Source organism: Malaclemys terrapin, chromosome 1, assembly GCF_027887155.1.
Source record: "Malaclemys terrapin pileata isolate rMalTer1 chromosome 1, rMalTer1.hap1, whole genome shotgun sequence".
Classification (NCBI taxonomy): Eukaryota; Metazoa; Chordata; order Testudines; family Emydidae; genus Malaclemys; species Malaclemys terrapin.
The window spans coordinates 294,890,513-294,906,513 of NC_071505.1; the positions used below are offsets into that span (position 1 = coordinate 294,890,513).

The 16,001-nt window shown below is 41.0% G+C and overlaps 1 protein-coding gene across 6 annotated transcripts in view; it reads left to right on the forward strand.

Annotated features, from left to right (window-relative positions):
* Nucleotides 1-16,001, forward strand: part of RB1 (RB transcriptional corepressor 1) — a 161,066-nt gene that overhangs the window by 49,316 nt on the left and 95,749 nt on the right. For all 6 annotated transcript variants that reach the window (XM_054014743.1, XM_054014715.1, XM_054014722.1 and 3 more), the window contains exons 8-11: nt 727-875; nt 6,637-6,714; nt 10,342-10,451; nt 12,275-12,352. In XM_054014743.1, the coding sequence (XP_053870718.1) occupies nt 727-875; nt 6,637-6,714; nt 10,342-10,451; nt 12,275-12,352 (415 nt within the window). The remainder of the gene's footprint in view (nt 1-726; nt 876-6,636; nt 6,715-10,341; nt 10,452-12,274; nt 12,353-16,001) is intronic.

The window sequence follows — 16,001 nt, forward strand, 5'->3', positions numbered from 1 at the left end:
AGAGGACACTCGTAACCGGAGTTCTCTGAGATGCACTCTGTATTTTCACACTCCCTGCCTGCCTTTCCTGCTCCTGCTGAGTCCTAATTCTATATTTACTTGGTATTGCACTTTTAGAGGTTGGAAGGAACTGAGGTGGCCATGCCATGCCCCTTGAGTCTGCATGAGTGTTGCCGGTGGGAGGAGAAAGGGAGGGGTGAGCCACTACTAGAAGGTACCACTGTCTTGCTACACCTACTGGGTGCATTTCAAGAGTGTGAATATGCAAAGTCCATCTCAAAGAACTCCGGTTACAAGTAAGTAACCTTCTTTGTAGAGCTTTTGGGAAATGTAGTCTTCACTTGTGGCCTAACTCTGGATGTTACAGGAGAATAATGCTTACTCACCATTGGCAAAATGATTTGGAAGCTGTGGATGAAAAGTGCTGAGTAGTGTTAAATTCCATACATAAGTAGCTTTAAACACATAATGTCTAAAGACTTATACAGATAGTCTCTCATTAGTTTTCTGTTCATGTGGATTTTGTATGATGCAACTCCCCTTTCTTGGTATATAAACCATAAGTGTGCTTCCTGTTCTACTGTATAGCATATGTAGACTCTCTTCTTAAAACCACATCATCCTCTTTTGTGGCTTAAATGTAAAGGTCCGAAGTAGTCTTCGGTTTTTAATTACAACTTGTTTGTTTTTTTTTAAATCCTGTGGTAATGCTGACTGTATTTACAGAATCTCATGTGAGTGCAATGTCTATTAATGGCTCAACTCGAGCTCCAAGGCGAGGTCAGAACAGGAGTACACGTACATCAAAACAAACTGACACAGATACAAAAGTTATTGAAGTCCTTTGTAAAGAATATGGTTGTAACTTAGATGAGGTAAGATTTGTGCTTTTTGAAAAATTCACTATATTAGATCTTGGTGTAATGTCCATCAAGCAAGGCGAAATCCAAAAATATGATTAAAACCTGATATTCATTGAGGCAGTAGTAAACCATGTTTTAATTATTTTTTTTACCTGATAATCAGTCTGCTTAAATCCAGTGGTCAGTAATCTTTTCCCTTTCTCAATATTTCTTCCTCTTGCTATTAGAGTGCATGCAGTTGCCTTTTAATATGGGAGACTAAACTGTGAAATAAAGCATCTAACTTAGTTTTTCTTCGAGTACTCGACATGTGGATTCTACTCATGGTGTGCCCCAGTGCAGCTGCTTGCAATGTTTTCATTAGTAGTTTCCAATAAGGGTTGTGCTCTCCTTCTCTAGGGTATAACAAGCTGAACAACCCCAACTGCCATTCAATTCCTTTGGACCACTCTAAGCATAGCAAATGGAACAACATTGATGTCCTATTTATAGTTATAGTTACTTGTTAGGATAGTTTAGTACTGAGTTATTGTGGCTTTAGTGTTTACTGGTGTGTGTGTGTTGCCTCTAATTTAATCCCAGTCAATTAGTAGGTTTTTAGTCACATGAACAGTCAAACCCTCAGGCTTCTAAATTATGTGGGGGTGGGGCAGGGGCTATTCCCCCAACAGACGCTCATGACAGGTATCTTTACTGCCCAGGAGAAGAGTATGTTAAGTATGTGAGCTTCAAATTTATTGAGAAGTGCACTCAGAAACACAGTCCAGGTTAAAACTCTTCCTTATAAAAAAGTCCATGTGGGCACTTTCAGATTATGAACAGAGACAGAGTCCAGAAAGTTCTTCAGTACCAGCACAATTCTTGAGTGCTCTGGTCACCAGGGATGGGACTCCTGAGTTTAAGAGGATTATGGAGACCTGAGGAGGTTTCCCAAACACTTTTGGAGCTGTCAGAGATCAGTGCTGTTTGACAAATGTGAAACTTTGAATCTGTTGCTCAGTGCTGCTCCCTATCTCCAGAGCCTGACGAGAGAAGGCTTTCCTTGAAGTCTGCACTGAGGAAGACTGCTGGAGCCTTCAATTCTTCATTGATGTAAAAGGCACTTGTGACGGGTTAGATCTCAGAATCCCCCTTGGGATCTGCCACCCGATGTGTCAAGACTACCTCTGCTCCTGCTTTCCCTGCCAGCTCGGGACCCCAGCACCCCTGTCTTGCTGAGCCAGACACTCCCGTCTGCTCCAGCAAAGACCCAGGGTCTGAATTACTTCCTCCAAAGCTGCAGGTTTACCTGAAAGCAGCAACAGAACTGTTTCTGTCTTTAACACTCAAATGCCCAACTCCCACTGGGGTCTAAACCCAAATAAATCCGTTTTTTCCCTGTATAAAACTTATACAGGGTAAACTCATAAATTGTTCACCCTCTATAACACTGATAGAGAGAGATGCACAGTTGTTTGCTCCCCCAGGTTTTAATACATACTCTGAGTTAATAAGTAAGTGATTTTATTAAATACAGAAAGTAGGATTTAAGTGGTTCCAAGTAGTAACAGACAGAACAAAGTAAGTTACCAAGCAAAATAAAATAAAACATGCAAATCTATGTCTAATAAAACTGAATACAGATAATCTTACCCTCAGAGATGCTTCAGTAAGTTTTTTCCTCAGACTAGACACGTTCCAGGCCTGGGCACAATTCTTTCCCCTGGTACAGCTCTTGTTCCAGCTCAGGTGGTAGCTAGGGGATTCTTCATGATAGCTCCTCCTCCTTTGTCCTGTTCCACCCCTTGATATATCTTTTGCATAAGGCGGGAATCCTTTGTCCTTCTCTGGGTTCCCACCCCCTCCTTCTCAATGGAAAGACACTAGGTTAAAGATGGATTCCAGTTCAGGTGACATGATCACATGTCACTGCAAGACTTCATAACCCACTTGCCAGCACACATGTATACAGGAAGACTTACAGGTAAAACACAGCCAGCTGCAGACAATTGTCCTGGTTAATGGGAGTCAAGATTCCAAACCACCATTAATGGCCCACACTTTGCATAATTACAATAGGCCCTCAAAGTTATATTTCATATTTCTAGTTTCAGATACAAGAGTGGTACATTTATACAAATCAGATGATCACACTCAGTAGATTATAAGCTTTGTAATGATACCTTACAAGAGACCTTTTGCATGAAGCATATTCCAGTTACATTATATTCACTCATTAGCATATTTTTATAAAACCATATAGACTGCAATGTCACAGCACTCATAACAGATTTATTTGGGCATAAGCTTTCGTGGATAAAAAATCCACTTCTTCAGATGTATGGAGTGAAAATGTGGATTTTTAACCCACGAAAGCTTATGCCCAAATAAATATGTTAGTCTTTAAGGTGTCACCGGACTCCTCGTTGTTTTTGTGGATACAGACTAACACTGCTACCCCTCAGAGATTACACATTTTCCTTCATCTGGGTGATGGGTTTGTACAAGGAAAATCTCAGGAACAGGTGACCTTAGAAGTGAAGAAGATCCTGTTTTCATCCTTAGGTTTGAAAATCAATTAAAAAAAAAAATAGAATCTGGTTCAGGTCTAGCTGATGGAACGTGAAGGGGCTCAACTAGATTCAATAGCAACAAGTGCATTTCTTTCACAGATTTCAGACCATAAGGCACTTTATCCTCTACTTTCACAATCACACTCAGGCATCAGTGAAGATATTTCTCAAACTTATAAACCATATGGTGTCACGTAGCTTTGACTTCTTTGCCCATCTGTGATTGACCTTTTGAAGCTTGGATCAAGTCAATATACAAACGAAAAATGCACAACATAATTTGGACTCCTCACTTTCAGTGACCAGTTTTAAACTCTTTGAAATGATGGGACAACAAAAGAAAATGTACATGTGGGAATACCAGTTGCTGTTCCAATACCATCTACAATTCTGATGTATCCATGAAGCACTGGGGAGCACATATAGGTCTGATGCTGACTCAATCTGTGGCTTCATGGGGAGTCCTACATACACATAAATGTTTGAGTCTAGTAGCAAGGCATTTCTACCACTGATCAGATTCTTTCATCCAAATTCTCATAAACAACTGCACAGTAGCCCACTACATAAACAAAGAGGGGCCAGATCAGTTCTATATCAAGAAGTTTCAGCTCTGCAAGAATGGTGTATCCAGAATCGTATCAATTTGATAGCTCTCCACCTTGTAGGGGAGAACAGTGGCTTAGCAGACTCACTAAGCAGAAAAGTGACTGTCTCGTGAGTGGAGTTAAATTATTCATTATTGGTCAAATCTTCTAAAGGTGGGAGGGTTTCTCCAGATATACCTGTTGCTTCAAAGCATCTGTTTTGTTCTCAAGCAGGAAAGAGTCTGGGATCTATAGTGGAAGCTTTCATGATTTGCTAATCACTCCATTTGATGTATGCCTTTCCTCCGTTTTCTCTAACTCCAGGGGTGTTAAGGAAGATAAAGCAAGGAAGCTTGAGGTTATACTGATAGCTCCCACTTGTCCTTGCCAGTTCTTGTTTTTGTAACTCCTGATTTTGACCAATCATCAATTTATCATGCTTCTGTTTCAGTGCAACATAATATTGCAGAACCATGGCTTAGTTTTTCACCCGAATCCAGGATTACTACATCTCATGGCTTGGGTGGTTTCTGGATGTCTTCATTAGGTAGAGAATATTCTTCAGAAGTACAGAATAGCTTACTTCAGAGCAGGAAATAGTCTGCTTTCATTTTGAAGTATATGTAATTCTTGCAATCTCCTTATGGGTATTATTAAAGGGTCATATTACTTCTCAGTGTTCTAGTCCAAAAATCTTACGTTATTTATTATATTTAAAACATTCCAGTTTGGTTCTTCAATTAAGGTAGATTTGGCAGTGCTATCAACTTTTCATCTGCTTATAGAAGGTTTTGGTTTTCTGTCATGAGTGAGCAGATTTCTGAGAGGCCTGTGTTTTCCCCCCCGCCCCCCTTCTATAAAAAAAAGATTGCTCCAATGTGGGATTTAAATCTAGTGCTTTCCCTTCTCTAATGGAGCTCCCTTTTAAATTCTTTATCAGTCTGTCCAATTCACTTTTAATCAATGAAGATGGCATTATTAGTGGCAGTTACCTTAGCACGTAGGATAAATCAATTACAAGAATTAATGGTTAACCTTCCGTACGCAGTTTTTCATATGGACAAGGTAACTATGAGATGTCATCCATCTTTTATTCCAAAAATATTGTTGGACTGTCATATCAATTTCTTCTTTTACCAATTTTCTTTCCAAGACCTCGTTAGTCTCCAGCTGAAGCTAAATTATGTACCTTGGCTGTGAAAAGATTCATTGTTCTACTCTCCGGATAGAACTAAATCTTCCTGTAAAACTTAAAGATTTTTTTATTGTTTATGGTAATAAATCCCAGGGAATGTCTGCTTCATCTCAAAGACTTCATCTCAAAATGGGTATCTGATTGTATTTGAAGTGCATATATTAAGTCCCCTTTCAAACATTTGAACTCATTCTACCAGAGCAGAAGAGACCTCGGTTTCATGTTTAAGTCAGGTACCAATACTGGAGACTTGCAGAGCAGTTACCTGAACTTTAGCTCAAATGCTTACAAAACGTTATTTATTAGTGAATGCTTCTAGTACAGGTGCCCATTTTGGAAGGGTGGTTTTGTAATCTTTTCCTCCCTCTTTCCCAAATAACTCTTAGCTCCCACCTCCATTTGAGGTTACTTCTAGCTGATCATCCACATGTGCAGTACAAAGGAGGAACATCACTTTATCTAATAGTAACTGATTCTTCAAGATGTCTGCATGTGTGGATCCCAAGTCGTCCCCCTCCCTTCCCTGGAGCTTGGAGTCTTGGATTCTGAGCGGTGAAGAAACTGGGTGGCAGTTGGGGTCATTGCTCACTTTATGCTCTCGGGAGAGGGAGTGCAAGGACTTGAGAAGTGTGAGCATGACTCTTACAGGATGCTGATAATGGAAACACCAAGCTATACTGCTGGGGCACTCGCACACTATGAATAGGATGCACATGTGAAGACATCTTAAAGAACCACAGAAACTAAGGTAACTGCTCTTTTAATCCGCATATTGGCATGTAAGAGAGGGATATGATGAATATCTGCAGTCTCCTGTGAACAGAAACTGAAGAAACTGGAGCTCGAAAGAGTACCTTCCCGCCCCTGCCCCCCCCCCACAGTTTGACCCTTCAAGTTTTTTAGCAGTGGATGTAGATGTTCACACACAGTTTAGTAATTAACTTAAATCTTCAGCTGTGTGGATAGTTTTTTATTTCTGACTGAATGTTTGAAATTAAGTACTATCTGAGGTAATTTAAGAATAGCTTATAACACGGGTCGGCAACCTTTCAGAAGTGGTGTGCCGAGTCTTCATTTATTCACTCTAATTTAAGGTTTTGCGTACCAGTAATACATTTTAATGTTTTTAGAAGGTCTCTTTCTATAAGTCTATAATATATAGCTAAACTATTGTTGTATGTAAAGTAAAAAAGGTTTTTAAAATGTTGTTTAAGAAGCTTCATTTAAAATTAAATTAAAATGCAGAGCCCCCCGGACTGATGGCCAGGACCCGGGCAGTGTGAGTGCCACTGAAAATCAGCTCGCGTGCCGCAGGTTGCCTACCCCTGGCTTATAATAAGCTTAACATAGTCAATTTGTTTTGCTGTCTTGTTTGTAAAAATAATGTATGTTTAGTACCGCTATACATTGGTAATGTTATGCCATTTTACTTTTTCCAGGTCAAAAATGTATATTTCACAAGCTTTATTCCGTTCTTGAATTCTGTTGGCATTGTAACTTCAAATGGACTTCCGGAGGTAATTAGAGCAATTAAAAATATTTGTTATATATACTGTGGTTCATTCTAAAATGTTTAAGATCACGTAAGTGTCCTTTCACTGTACTGCAGTTCTAAAGTTGTCACTGGAAGAAGCCTATAATGGATTAAAGGTGTGTTTCACAAGAAAAAGTGACTTAATAGGATTTCCAAGATTCACAACAGGCCTTTTGTTTAAGTGTCTTCTTAATATAGGATATACAGTTGTTTTTTTTTTTTTTTTTTTTTTAATTTTATTTAAACTTTAAGAATGCGCTTCCTGGGGATGAACTTGTTACTCTTCTCAAAATGAAGTACAATTTAAACCGTGCTTCATTCCTCTGATTTCAATAGGTTATTTAATGCTACAGCAATATAAAGGCTGCAAAATCAAGCAAATCTCTCTTAAAATTAATACTACACCTTCTCAATTTTAAATTTAATTCAATTTAGCTAATCTGCTCTTGGATATATAAATATCCTCAAGATTTAGGCTGTACTCTTGCAATTGACTAAACTGTGGACTGCTGTACCTCGCAGAGAGCCCTCTTCACTTCATTGGAGCTCAGTGTGGGTGCAGCAGTCTATCTACATGTATTATAGTTGCCGGACTGAGACCTTAACCAGTAAGCATTTATGAAGCATAAGATATATTAATTTTTTTTTTTTTTTTTTCAAATTGGATTAAAAATGGCCTTTACACAATTAAACTACTGTGATTCAGTCTGTATTCGTGGCAAAGCTGGTAACTGGAAAATGTTTTATTGAAGCTGTTGTGTAAACCAGAATCTCCACACTTCCTGGAGAGCTATATTTTATTCAGGCTCTTAACAGGAAAGACAAAGCAAAAACATAGGACCCACTACAGACCTCTTCTGTCTTGAGTTCCAAGCCCACTACTACTTTGATAGTCTTTACCAACAGTAAACTTACAAGAAAAACAAAAACAGTCCCTAAGCATAGGAGACTCACGCCTTCCAGCTCTGGCTGAACTTCCAGTCACACTCAGACAAAGTTAGCACACTACATAGTTCCTAGCTGACAGATTAATGCAACCTACCTACAAAACAAATCAGTTGTTTAACTATTGCTAGTTCTACATAAACCTCTCACACAGAATTTTAACATCAAAACCACCTGAAAAACATTATCTCCCAAACTCTGTGAATGAGAATCATATGAGATGGTACTTCAAATACTGCAAGATTACAAATTCCACCTTCTTTAAAAATACCATCACCACTGGATTCTCACTCTTCCAGAGTGAGGAACTCCAGAGATACCCCAAAATAAAGGACTATACACAGTGCAATAGGCAGAGGTCAAATGAAGGCCTGTACAAAACTAGCAACAAATATTTCTCTCAGAATTTTCAGCCTTAGCTGTGATCAGTGCTATAGGACCTAGTAGCCAGGGCCGACGCAACCCATTAGGCGATCTAGGCGGTCGCCTAGGGTGCTACAATTTGCGGGTTGGCAACCGCAGCAGTATTTCGGCGGCGGGACCTTCTGCTGCCTCTGTGGGGGGCAGCATTTCAGGGCAGGACCTTCCGCCGCCTAGGGCGGCAGAAAAGCTGGCAGCGCTCCTGCTAGTAGCATGTGTCATTTCCATAAATAGCCGTTAGCATTGGATATAAATATATTTAGACTAAAATTCTTTTTTCAGAAGTAAGCAAAACTGCCTGGGCTGCTTAATGTTAATGTTTAAATCCCCCTATAGGTGTGCATGTGACATTCATACTTGTGGTAAATATGGGCGTTGGAGGTGAATTCACAATTACAGCTGCTGTTTTTGGTAAAAATTTGTGCTAGGTGAACAAGGCGGCAGCAGTAGCAGCCGCTGACTGGTTTATGATGTAAGGCTGATTTTCTGAAATGGAAAAGAAATCTATTTTAAAAAACCTTAATTTTCAGAAAATTGTGGGGTAGTAAATGCTTTCCTGCCAAAAGACACATGTTGAACAAGTTATGAACATACTGTATGAAAAGAGGGGGTTATAATGGAACTCTGAAGATAATCTGACTAGAGTAAAACATATAATTATATAATCATGGGGATAAATGATGTGTTACAGCTGAGATTTGCCTGGAGCAGCTGAGAGTGGAGAATTAAAAGTGGCACTAAGCATCCCAATTTTGGGACTGGCTGGGCGTATCTCAGCCTCACATGCAACTTAGGTTTGGTCTCCATTCAAATTATATTGCCATAGCTACGTTGGTCAGGGGTGTGCAAAAAACACACCTGTGACTGACATAGTTATGCTGCTAAAACCCCCAGCATACAAGCCACTATGTTGATGGAAGAATGCTTCTATGGACATAGCTGTGTCACTCAGGGAGATGGTGTCCCTACAGCAACAGAAAAACTACTGATGTAAGCTGTGTCTACACTAGGAGGCTATGTTGTCATTGACGTCTACACTATGGAGCCTTAGCCTTAGAGTGGTCTGTCTTCTATGCTATCTGGGGATTGGTAGAGCACAGCAGGAATCTGGGCACACATCCTGCCTCCAGCATGCTGAAGCGTATTATGGGGGTAGGTGGCATAGAGCCAGTTGAGCTGACTCTATGCCACCTGTGAGCATCCTCTGATAGCTGCCTAAGATGTGTTTATGGCCATACAGGAGCAGTGCAAAAACTGGAGTAGAGGCCAAAATCTGGCCAGTAACTTTAACCCCCTCTCCCCCAACTCCTATGTTGATGCTCAGTTTAAAAAAAAATGCAAAAACAAAAAAACTGTGCAGTCTTGAAGCTTCATAAACATACTGCATATAATTGCCTAGGGATTTTTTAAAAAGAAATAAGACAAGGTCACGCAGTGGAGAGAACTAATAGCTGCCAGAAAACCTGCTCTTGGGTCGTGGATTTCAAACTTCCTGGCCTCTGAGGCACCAGTGCATTCTGGAGCTCCAAACCTAAGAGCTTGGGAGATTTGAATTGAATCTGTGATTGCTTCTTTCCCTATCCAGCCAGACCCTGCTCTCACAGCACAGAGCTCCAGATATATAGAAAGGTCTTCCCAGGAGTCAGTGTATTTATAAAATGCCACTTATTTGTAGGCACACCACTCCTACTCTCTAAAAGACTTACCCCATTTCAATGAAATTTCAGCTATTTTCAGGGCTCCAGGAGAAATTTCTGAGGAAATGTGGGCTCCAAACTTCAATTTTTCCATCTCGTAATAGGCTGTTGTAGGGGCCAGGGGCAGGGCCAATGGCATCAGCTGCCAAAGCCCAGCTGCCCTGGGGACCGCTGCTGGGAGCAGCGGCTGCTCTGGCTGCCCCAGGGGCGGCTGCCCAGGGCTGCCCGAGCAATGGCCGGTGTTGCAGTCCCTGGGGCCACCTGAGCAGCTGGTCCCCAAGCCAGCTGCTTGGGCAGCCCTAGCATCAGCCACACTGGCCGCTGCACAAGTCACGGAATCCGTGACTTCTGCGACCTCTGTGACAGACACAGAGCCCTAATTATATGTATAGTGAAATGACTTTGGGAATTGAAAGATTTGTGTCAAAATAAATTAAATATCTATATTAAAATACAGAATGAACCCTTCCTCTCCCTAGTTCATGAATACAATATTCAATACATCCTCAGAATTGATCCTGTAAGAATAAAACTTTCACATTTTTCAGGTTGAGGATCTCTCGAGACAATATGAAGAGCTTTACCTGAAAAATAAAGATATAGATGCACGATTATTTCTGGATAATGATGAAACTTTACAGCGTAATCACATAGAATGGTAACACACTCTTCTTAATTCTTTTTACTTCTATATGATATATAAAGATACCCTAAAAGGTTTTACTGTTCTGTCTGGTCACTTTTTACACTGGAAATTCAGGTCCTGTCTAGCCTGAAAATCTTTTTGTTTGTTTGTTTTTTAGGCTTGTTATTCAGGTAACACATTTTTAATCACTGTCCTGGCCGGTCTAAACTAGGTGCTAACTGATATGTAAAAACATATTAACATATTCACTAACATATTTTAACATTGCTTATTTTCCCATTCTACACAAGTCCCTGGATCCATGAGTGCAAGTTGAGCAATTGAGAGAGGAATGGGTTCTCAGGGCTTGTCTACATTGCCCCACAGTTTGGCCTACAGGAGTGAGTGCATACCAAAGTGCTGCACTGTAACTCCTCCATGTGGACTCTGCAGGCATGAGTTTTAGTTCATGCTCACAGTGCTCACACCAGGGAGTTATAGTGCAGCACTTTGGTGTGCACTGTTATTTACACCCTCCCTAAGCTGAACTGCAGGGCCATGCAGACAAAACCTTTAGTTACATTGTCTCAGACTTGTTAACTCCTGTTGAACTTCAGTGGTTAATGTTTTGGAGAAAGGACGTCTTTAAAAGTTCAGCACTTTTGTTCCTTCAATGAAGGTGTGAGAGCTTGCAATATGCATCCTCTAAAGCAGTGGGTGTGGCTGAAGAATGCCCTGGTTTAACTAAATGGACTAAACTGACATAGTTAAGCCAGGGAAAACCCTTAATACAGCTGTACATAAACAGTTTAAACCCATTTTTTTATCTATTTAGCTTAAATCAGTGATTTACAGACAATGAAAAATGGGAGCTGCTGGATACTGAGCTCTCCTGAAAATCTGGTGCACAGATTTTTTTTTTTTTTCCAGCAGCTTAAAAAAATTATTTTAGTAGGGTTACCATATCTCATCAATAAAAAAAGAGGACCCTCCACAGGCCCTGGCCCCGCCCATTTCCCCACCCCTAGCCCAGCCCCACCTCCGCCCCCTCCTCCCTCCCACTCCCAGCCAGGGGGAAAGGGCTGCCCCAGTGCTACCGGCTTCAGGGTTTGCCGGGCAGCCCCCAGCCGGCGCTTCCCCAGCGCGGCTGGAGCCCGGGAGGGGAAGCACCCAGCCGGGGGCACAGGGTCTGGAGGCTGCCCGGCAAACCGTGAAGCCGGTAGCGCTTGGGCTTTGGGCAGCCCCTATGCCTCCGGACCCTGCGCCCCCAGCTGGGCACTTCCCCGCCTGGGCTCCGGCGGCACAGGGTCCAGAGGCACGGGGGCTGCCCGAAGCCGGTAGCGCTCGGGCAGCCCAGCTCTTAAACAGAGCCAAAGAGGAGCAGAGCCTCCAGCTGCGGCGGCTCTGCGTAACTTACACTGTGTAAGTTACACAGAGCCGAAGAGGAGCAGAGCCGCCGCGGCTGGAGGCTCTGCTCCTCTTTGGCTCTGTTTAAGAGCCGGGCTGCCCGAGCGCTACCGGCTTCGGGCAGCCCCTGCGCCACCGGAGCCCGGGAGGGGAAGTGCCCGGCTGGGGGCGCAGGGTCTGGAGGCACAGGGGCTGCCCGAAGCCGGTAGCGCTCGGGCAGCCCGGCTCTTAAACAGAGCCGAAGAGTCGGGGAGGAGCAGAGCCGCCATTTTCCCGGACATGTTTGGCTTTTTGGCAATTCCCCCCGGACGGGGGTTTGACTGCCAAAAAGCCGGACATGTCCGGGAAAAAGAGGACGTATGGTAACCCTAATTTTAGAAAACCTCTTTGAGACTTGCTATATTCAAAGATCAGTACTCCATAAGGTTTTGCTTTTTCCCCTTCTACAGCTTGCAGTTGGAACGAACACCAAGGAAAAACAACCCAGATGAAGAGCTTAATCTTATACTTCCACAGACTCCAGTTCGGTATGAAACATTTAAAAAAGTTGTATCCATTTGTTTTTACTTGAATTGGAATTTTCTAAAAATTGTTGAACTGAAGAATGTAGCAGTCCTGATTTTAAGATCACTTTAAGACAAGGCCCCATTCCTGTAAGATGCTGACAGCCTCCTGAGAAGTGCTGAGTGCCTTCAACTCCCATTTCCCTTGAGATCCGTGGGAGTTGAGAGCACTTGGGCAGCTCTGAATACATTGCAGGTTTGATACCCTAAATATAAAGGGAGCATGAGTTATATGTGTAAAATAGATCAGTGTGCCTGAAAGTGTGAAAATGAACTTCCTTAAATGTGCTGCTCATTCTCTGCATCACTGGAGTGCATTTTAATAAAACATTTTCTTCCATGCCTGCTGTGTAAAGATTTATGACTCTTTAGTATTCTGTGGGGAGAGAATGTAAAGTATCATACACTTATTTACTACTTTCATTTTCACATGCTAGTAAAGATACTGCACTGACAAGAAATAAATTCTTGCTACTCTTTACTGTTGCAGAACCTATATAGTTGTGGGAGAGAAGCTGGAAGCTCTAGATTTGCACATCTGGAATAAAATGCAACTTAAAAGCGAATTGAAGAATCTTTATTACTTGTTATGATTTTCTAACCAGAAAGAACTCAGCTTGACTTTCAGTTCCCAGGTCTAGTTTGCAGTTTTGTGAATTAGACTGTCTCTTATAAACTCCACATATTTCGTAAGGAAGCCGTTGACAGACACACTTCATGATGCCATTTGTGTCATCACTTTTCAAATTACAACAGCATTTTAAAACAAAGTACATGGCTTGTGAAAGGTTAAGATTCACATCCATGAAGCCTAGAATCCTTTTATCCACAGAAACAAATACAAGATAGGCAGCAGTAGCAGTCCAAGCTTGCACAAAGCTTTGCTGGTGTGCCTCTACTCTGACCTGCCAAGAGTCATTCTAGGAGCAAAAGGGGAAGTTGAGACTTTATGCCTATTTAGTCCTTTGCCTCTCTTCTCAAACTACCAAACAGGTGCCAGCTGATAGTTATATAGACCTGGATACCTGCCCACTAGGAACTGGACTAGGACCAGCAACTCATTTTGCATAGACTACCAAACTGCCAGCAGATGGCAGTAAACTTTTGATCACTTATGACCCAGAGGTGATTGTATGCAACTAACTGATGGCTCATAAGGTTTATTATGAAAACTTGGTGTCTACTTTTAAACTTACCATAGATTCTCCCTATTTGACAGTTTGTGTCTGAGCCAAAGCCCATTAAAGTCAGGGGGAGTCTTTCTATTAACTTTAATGGCTTTTGGATCGGACCCCTTGGGTAGTGTTTTGAAAAATAGCTTTACCTAGGGGGTATCTGGGTTTAAATACTAGGGGTAGTGTTTTGAAAAATAGCTTTACCTAGGTGATATCTGGGTTTAAATAGTAGTTAAGGGCATAATAACACTGAGTTGTCTGGTCTCATTCTAGTGCTTTCATAGAACAGCTTCTGTATTGTCTCTTCCCATCCCTGCTTTAACAAAAAAAAAAAAAAAAAGTCTGTTAGAGAAACTCATATCAAAATTTTTAAAGTGGCAGAAGAAAAAGCAGTTCATCCCTGGAGTGCCATGATCCAAGAAATCAGGCACTCATATAAGTCCATTCTGTCTGTGAATAAAAGCCCCCATCCCTATTTTCTCAGCTAATCAGAAAATTTTCTTTAACCCCAGAGATATACTAATCAGAGATCGATTTGGGACAACTCTAACCAGTGGGAATTGAAAAGGATTTTTAATAGGGTGCATAAAGAGAGATCTCTGACTGAAAGTGGGAAGCGTAAGGGAACAATGCCGTAAAGTCTTACAGCATGCCAGGACCCCCAAAGCTTGCTTTCTCAGCAAGTGTTGAAAGCTGTCCAGATGTGGCCATTTACCAGATCTGTATTGACAAAAGCAGTTGAGGCCTCAGCCTGTGTAAGAGCCAGAAGAACTTAAGCATGAGATATGAGGGGACAGACTGTGACTAGGGAGAAGGGGTATGAACAACTTCACTTTAAGCAAGCTAGCTAAATTCACTGTCATAAGTTGTAAACCCTCGGTGTTTTATCCAATATACATGAAGGGGCTGATCAAGAGTGGAGGAGTAAGATAATAAATTTCATTGTTAGACTGACATTTATGGAGTTGTTACATTTGCTTCCTCTTCGTGTAATTTTTAGTTGGTTAAAACAAATATACAAACAAAGCTATTCAAATTTACTTATGTCACTCAACAAACAATAATGGAAAAAAAAAAAAAAAAGATGGGAACTGTAGCTTAGGACTAGTGCTCTAACTTCTTAGCGACTCTGGTACCTATATAAATGTAATGGCTGGGCATATCCAGTCCTCTTTCTGTTCCTGTTTTATAAACAATGAGACTACAGACTTTCAATTAAAGAACCTTAGACTGTCTGGCAGGTTTAAAAAGGCTTTGATAAATAGGGGTAAATTATTAAGCAAATATTCCACTTTATTAATAGGTATTTTATATGGCTAGTTTTATTTAGCATATTTTAAGTCATGAACAGGCTTCAGTTCTGGTTACTAACCTTACTTGAGCGCATATATGGCATAACAGCTGTACAAATTATCTATACATGATTGGATTATAATTTGACTAAACTAGTCTATCATTCATCAGAAGGTTGCACATACCGAGATGACTATTTATACCATTCTGAGCAAGCATGCTTATCTTAGATCTCTAACGTGCTTTTTACGGCATAATCTTTTTTTACCCAGTGCCATAACACCTACCACAGTGATTGTTAGAACTGGCAACAATTTGATGCTGTATGTTTAATATATTTACATTTAAAAATTGGGGAGAAAACAAACGTTACAATACATTCACTTCAGAATCTAATCATTTCTCAGGAATATAGTGATGTGGAAATATAAACTATTGACGCTTGTCAAGCTGCTTAGTAGAGCTTGAGGATACATTGCTAAATCAATCATACGTTCGTTCTATTTGAAAAAACCCAAAACTTTTAAATACATCACCTGTAAAACCATAAATAGAAAATACAAGCTACATAAAGACATTTTCCTGAAATATGCCACGATGTAGAAGGTTTGCATGTCAGTACTCTTAGATTTAATTCATGTTGGGTATGTGCCCCAGATCTATATGTATGTGCATAACACCCCAAAAATTTGGAAATGTGAGATGGTCAGGCATTAACGCACACAAACAAGCACCTGCCTTGGTCTGACAGGATCATTTTTAACCATTAAAACAAGTAGCAGTTCCATCACCATCCCTGCAGCTACATGCTATCTGAGGGGAGTCCTGATTTCCGCATTAGGGCTGGACTTCCCGGAGGGAAAATGTTTTAATTTAGTGTAACAAGAACTAGCCTTTTGAGGTGCTTTTAATTTCATCATTTTTCTGGAAGGAGCAGGGACCCTATGTATTTTCACTGCCTTTTAAACATTATCAATCTTTAAAGACAAAAGGCATCATAGTTACATGGGGTAGCTTTTTTTTTTTTTTTTTTTTTTTTGAACCAATGGACAGCATTATATGGGTTTGAAATCCATTTTTGGCAAGAAACCTGTAGGCATGAGTGTAAGAACCTAAATAGGTGGTGGTGGTTTTTGCTTTCACCT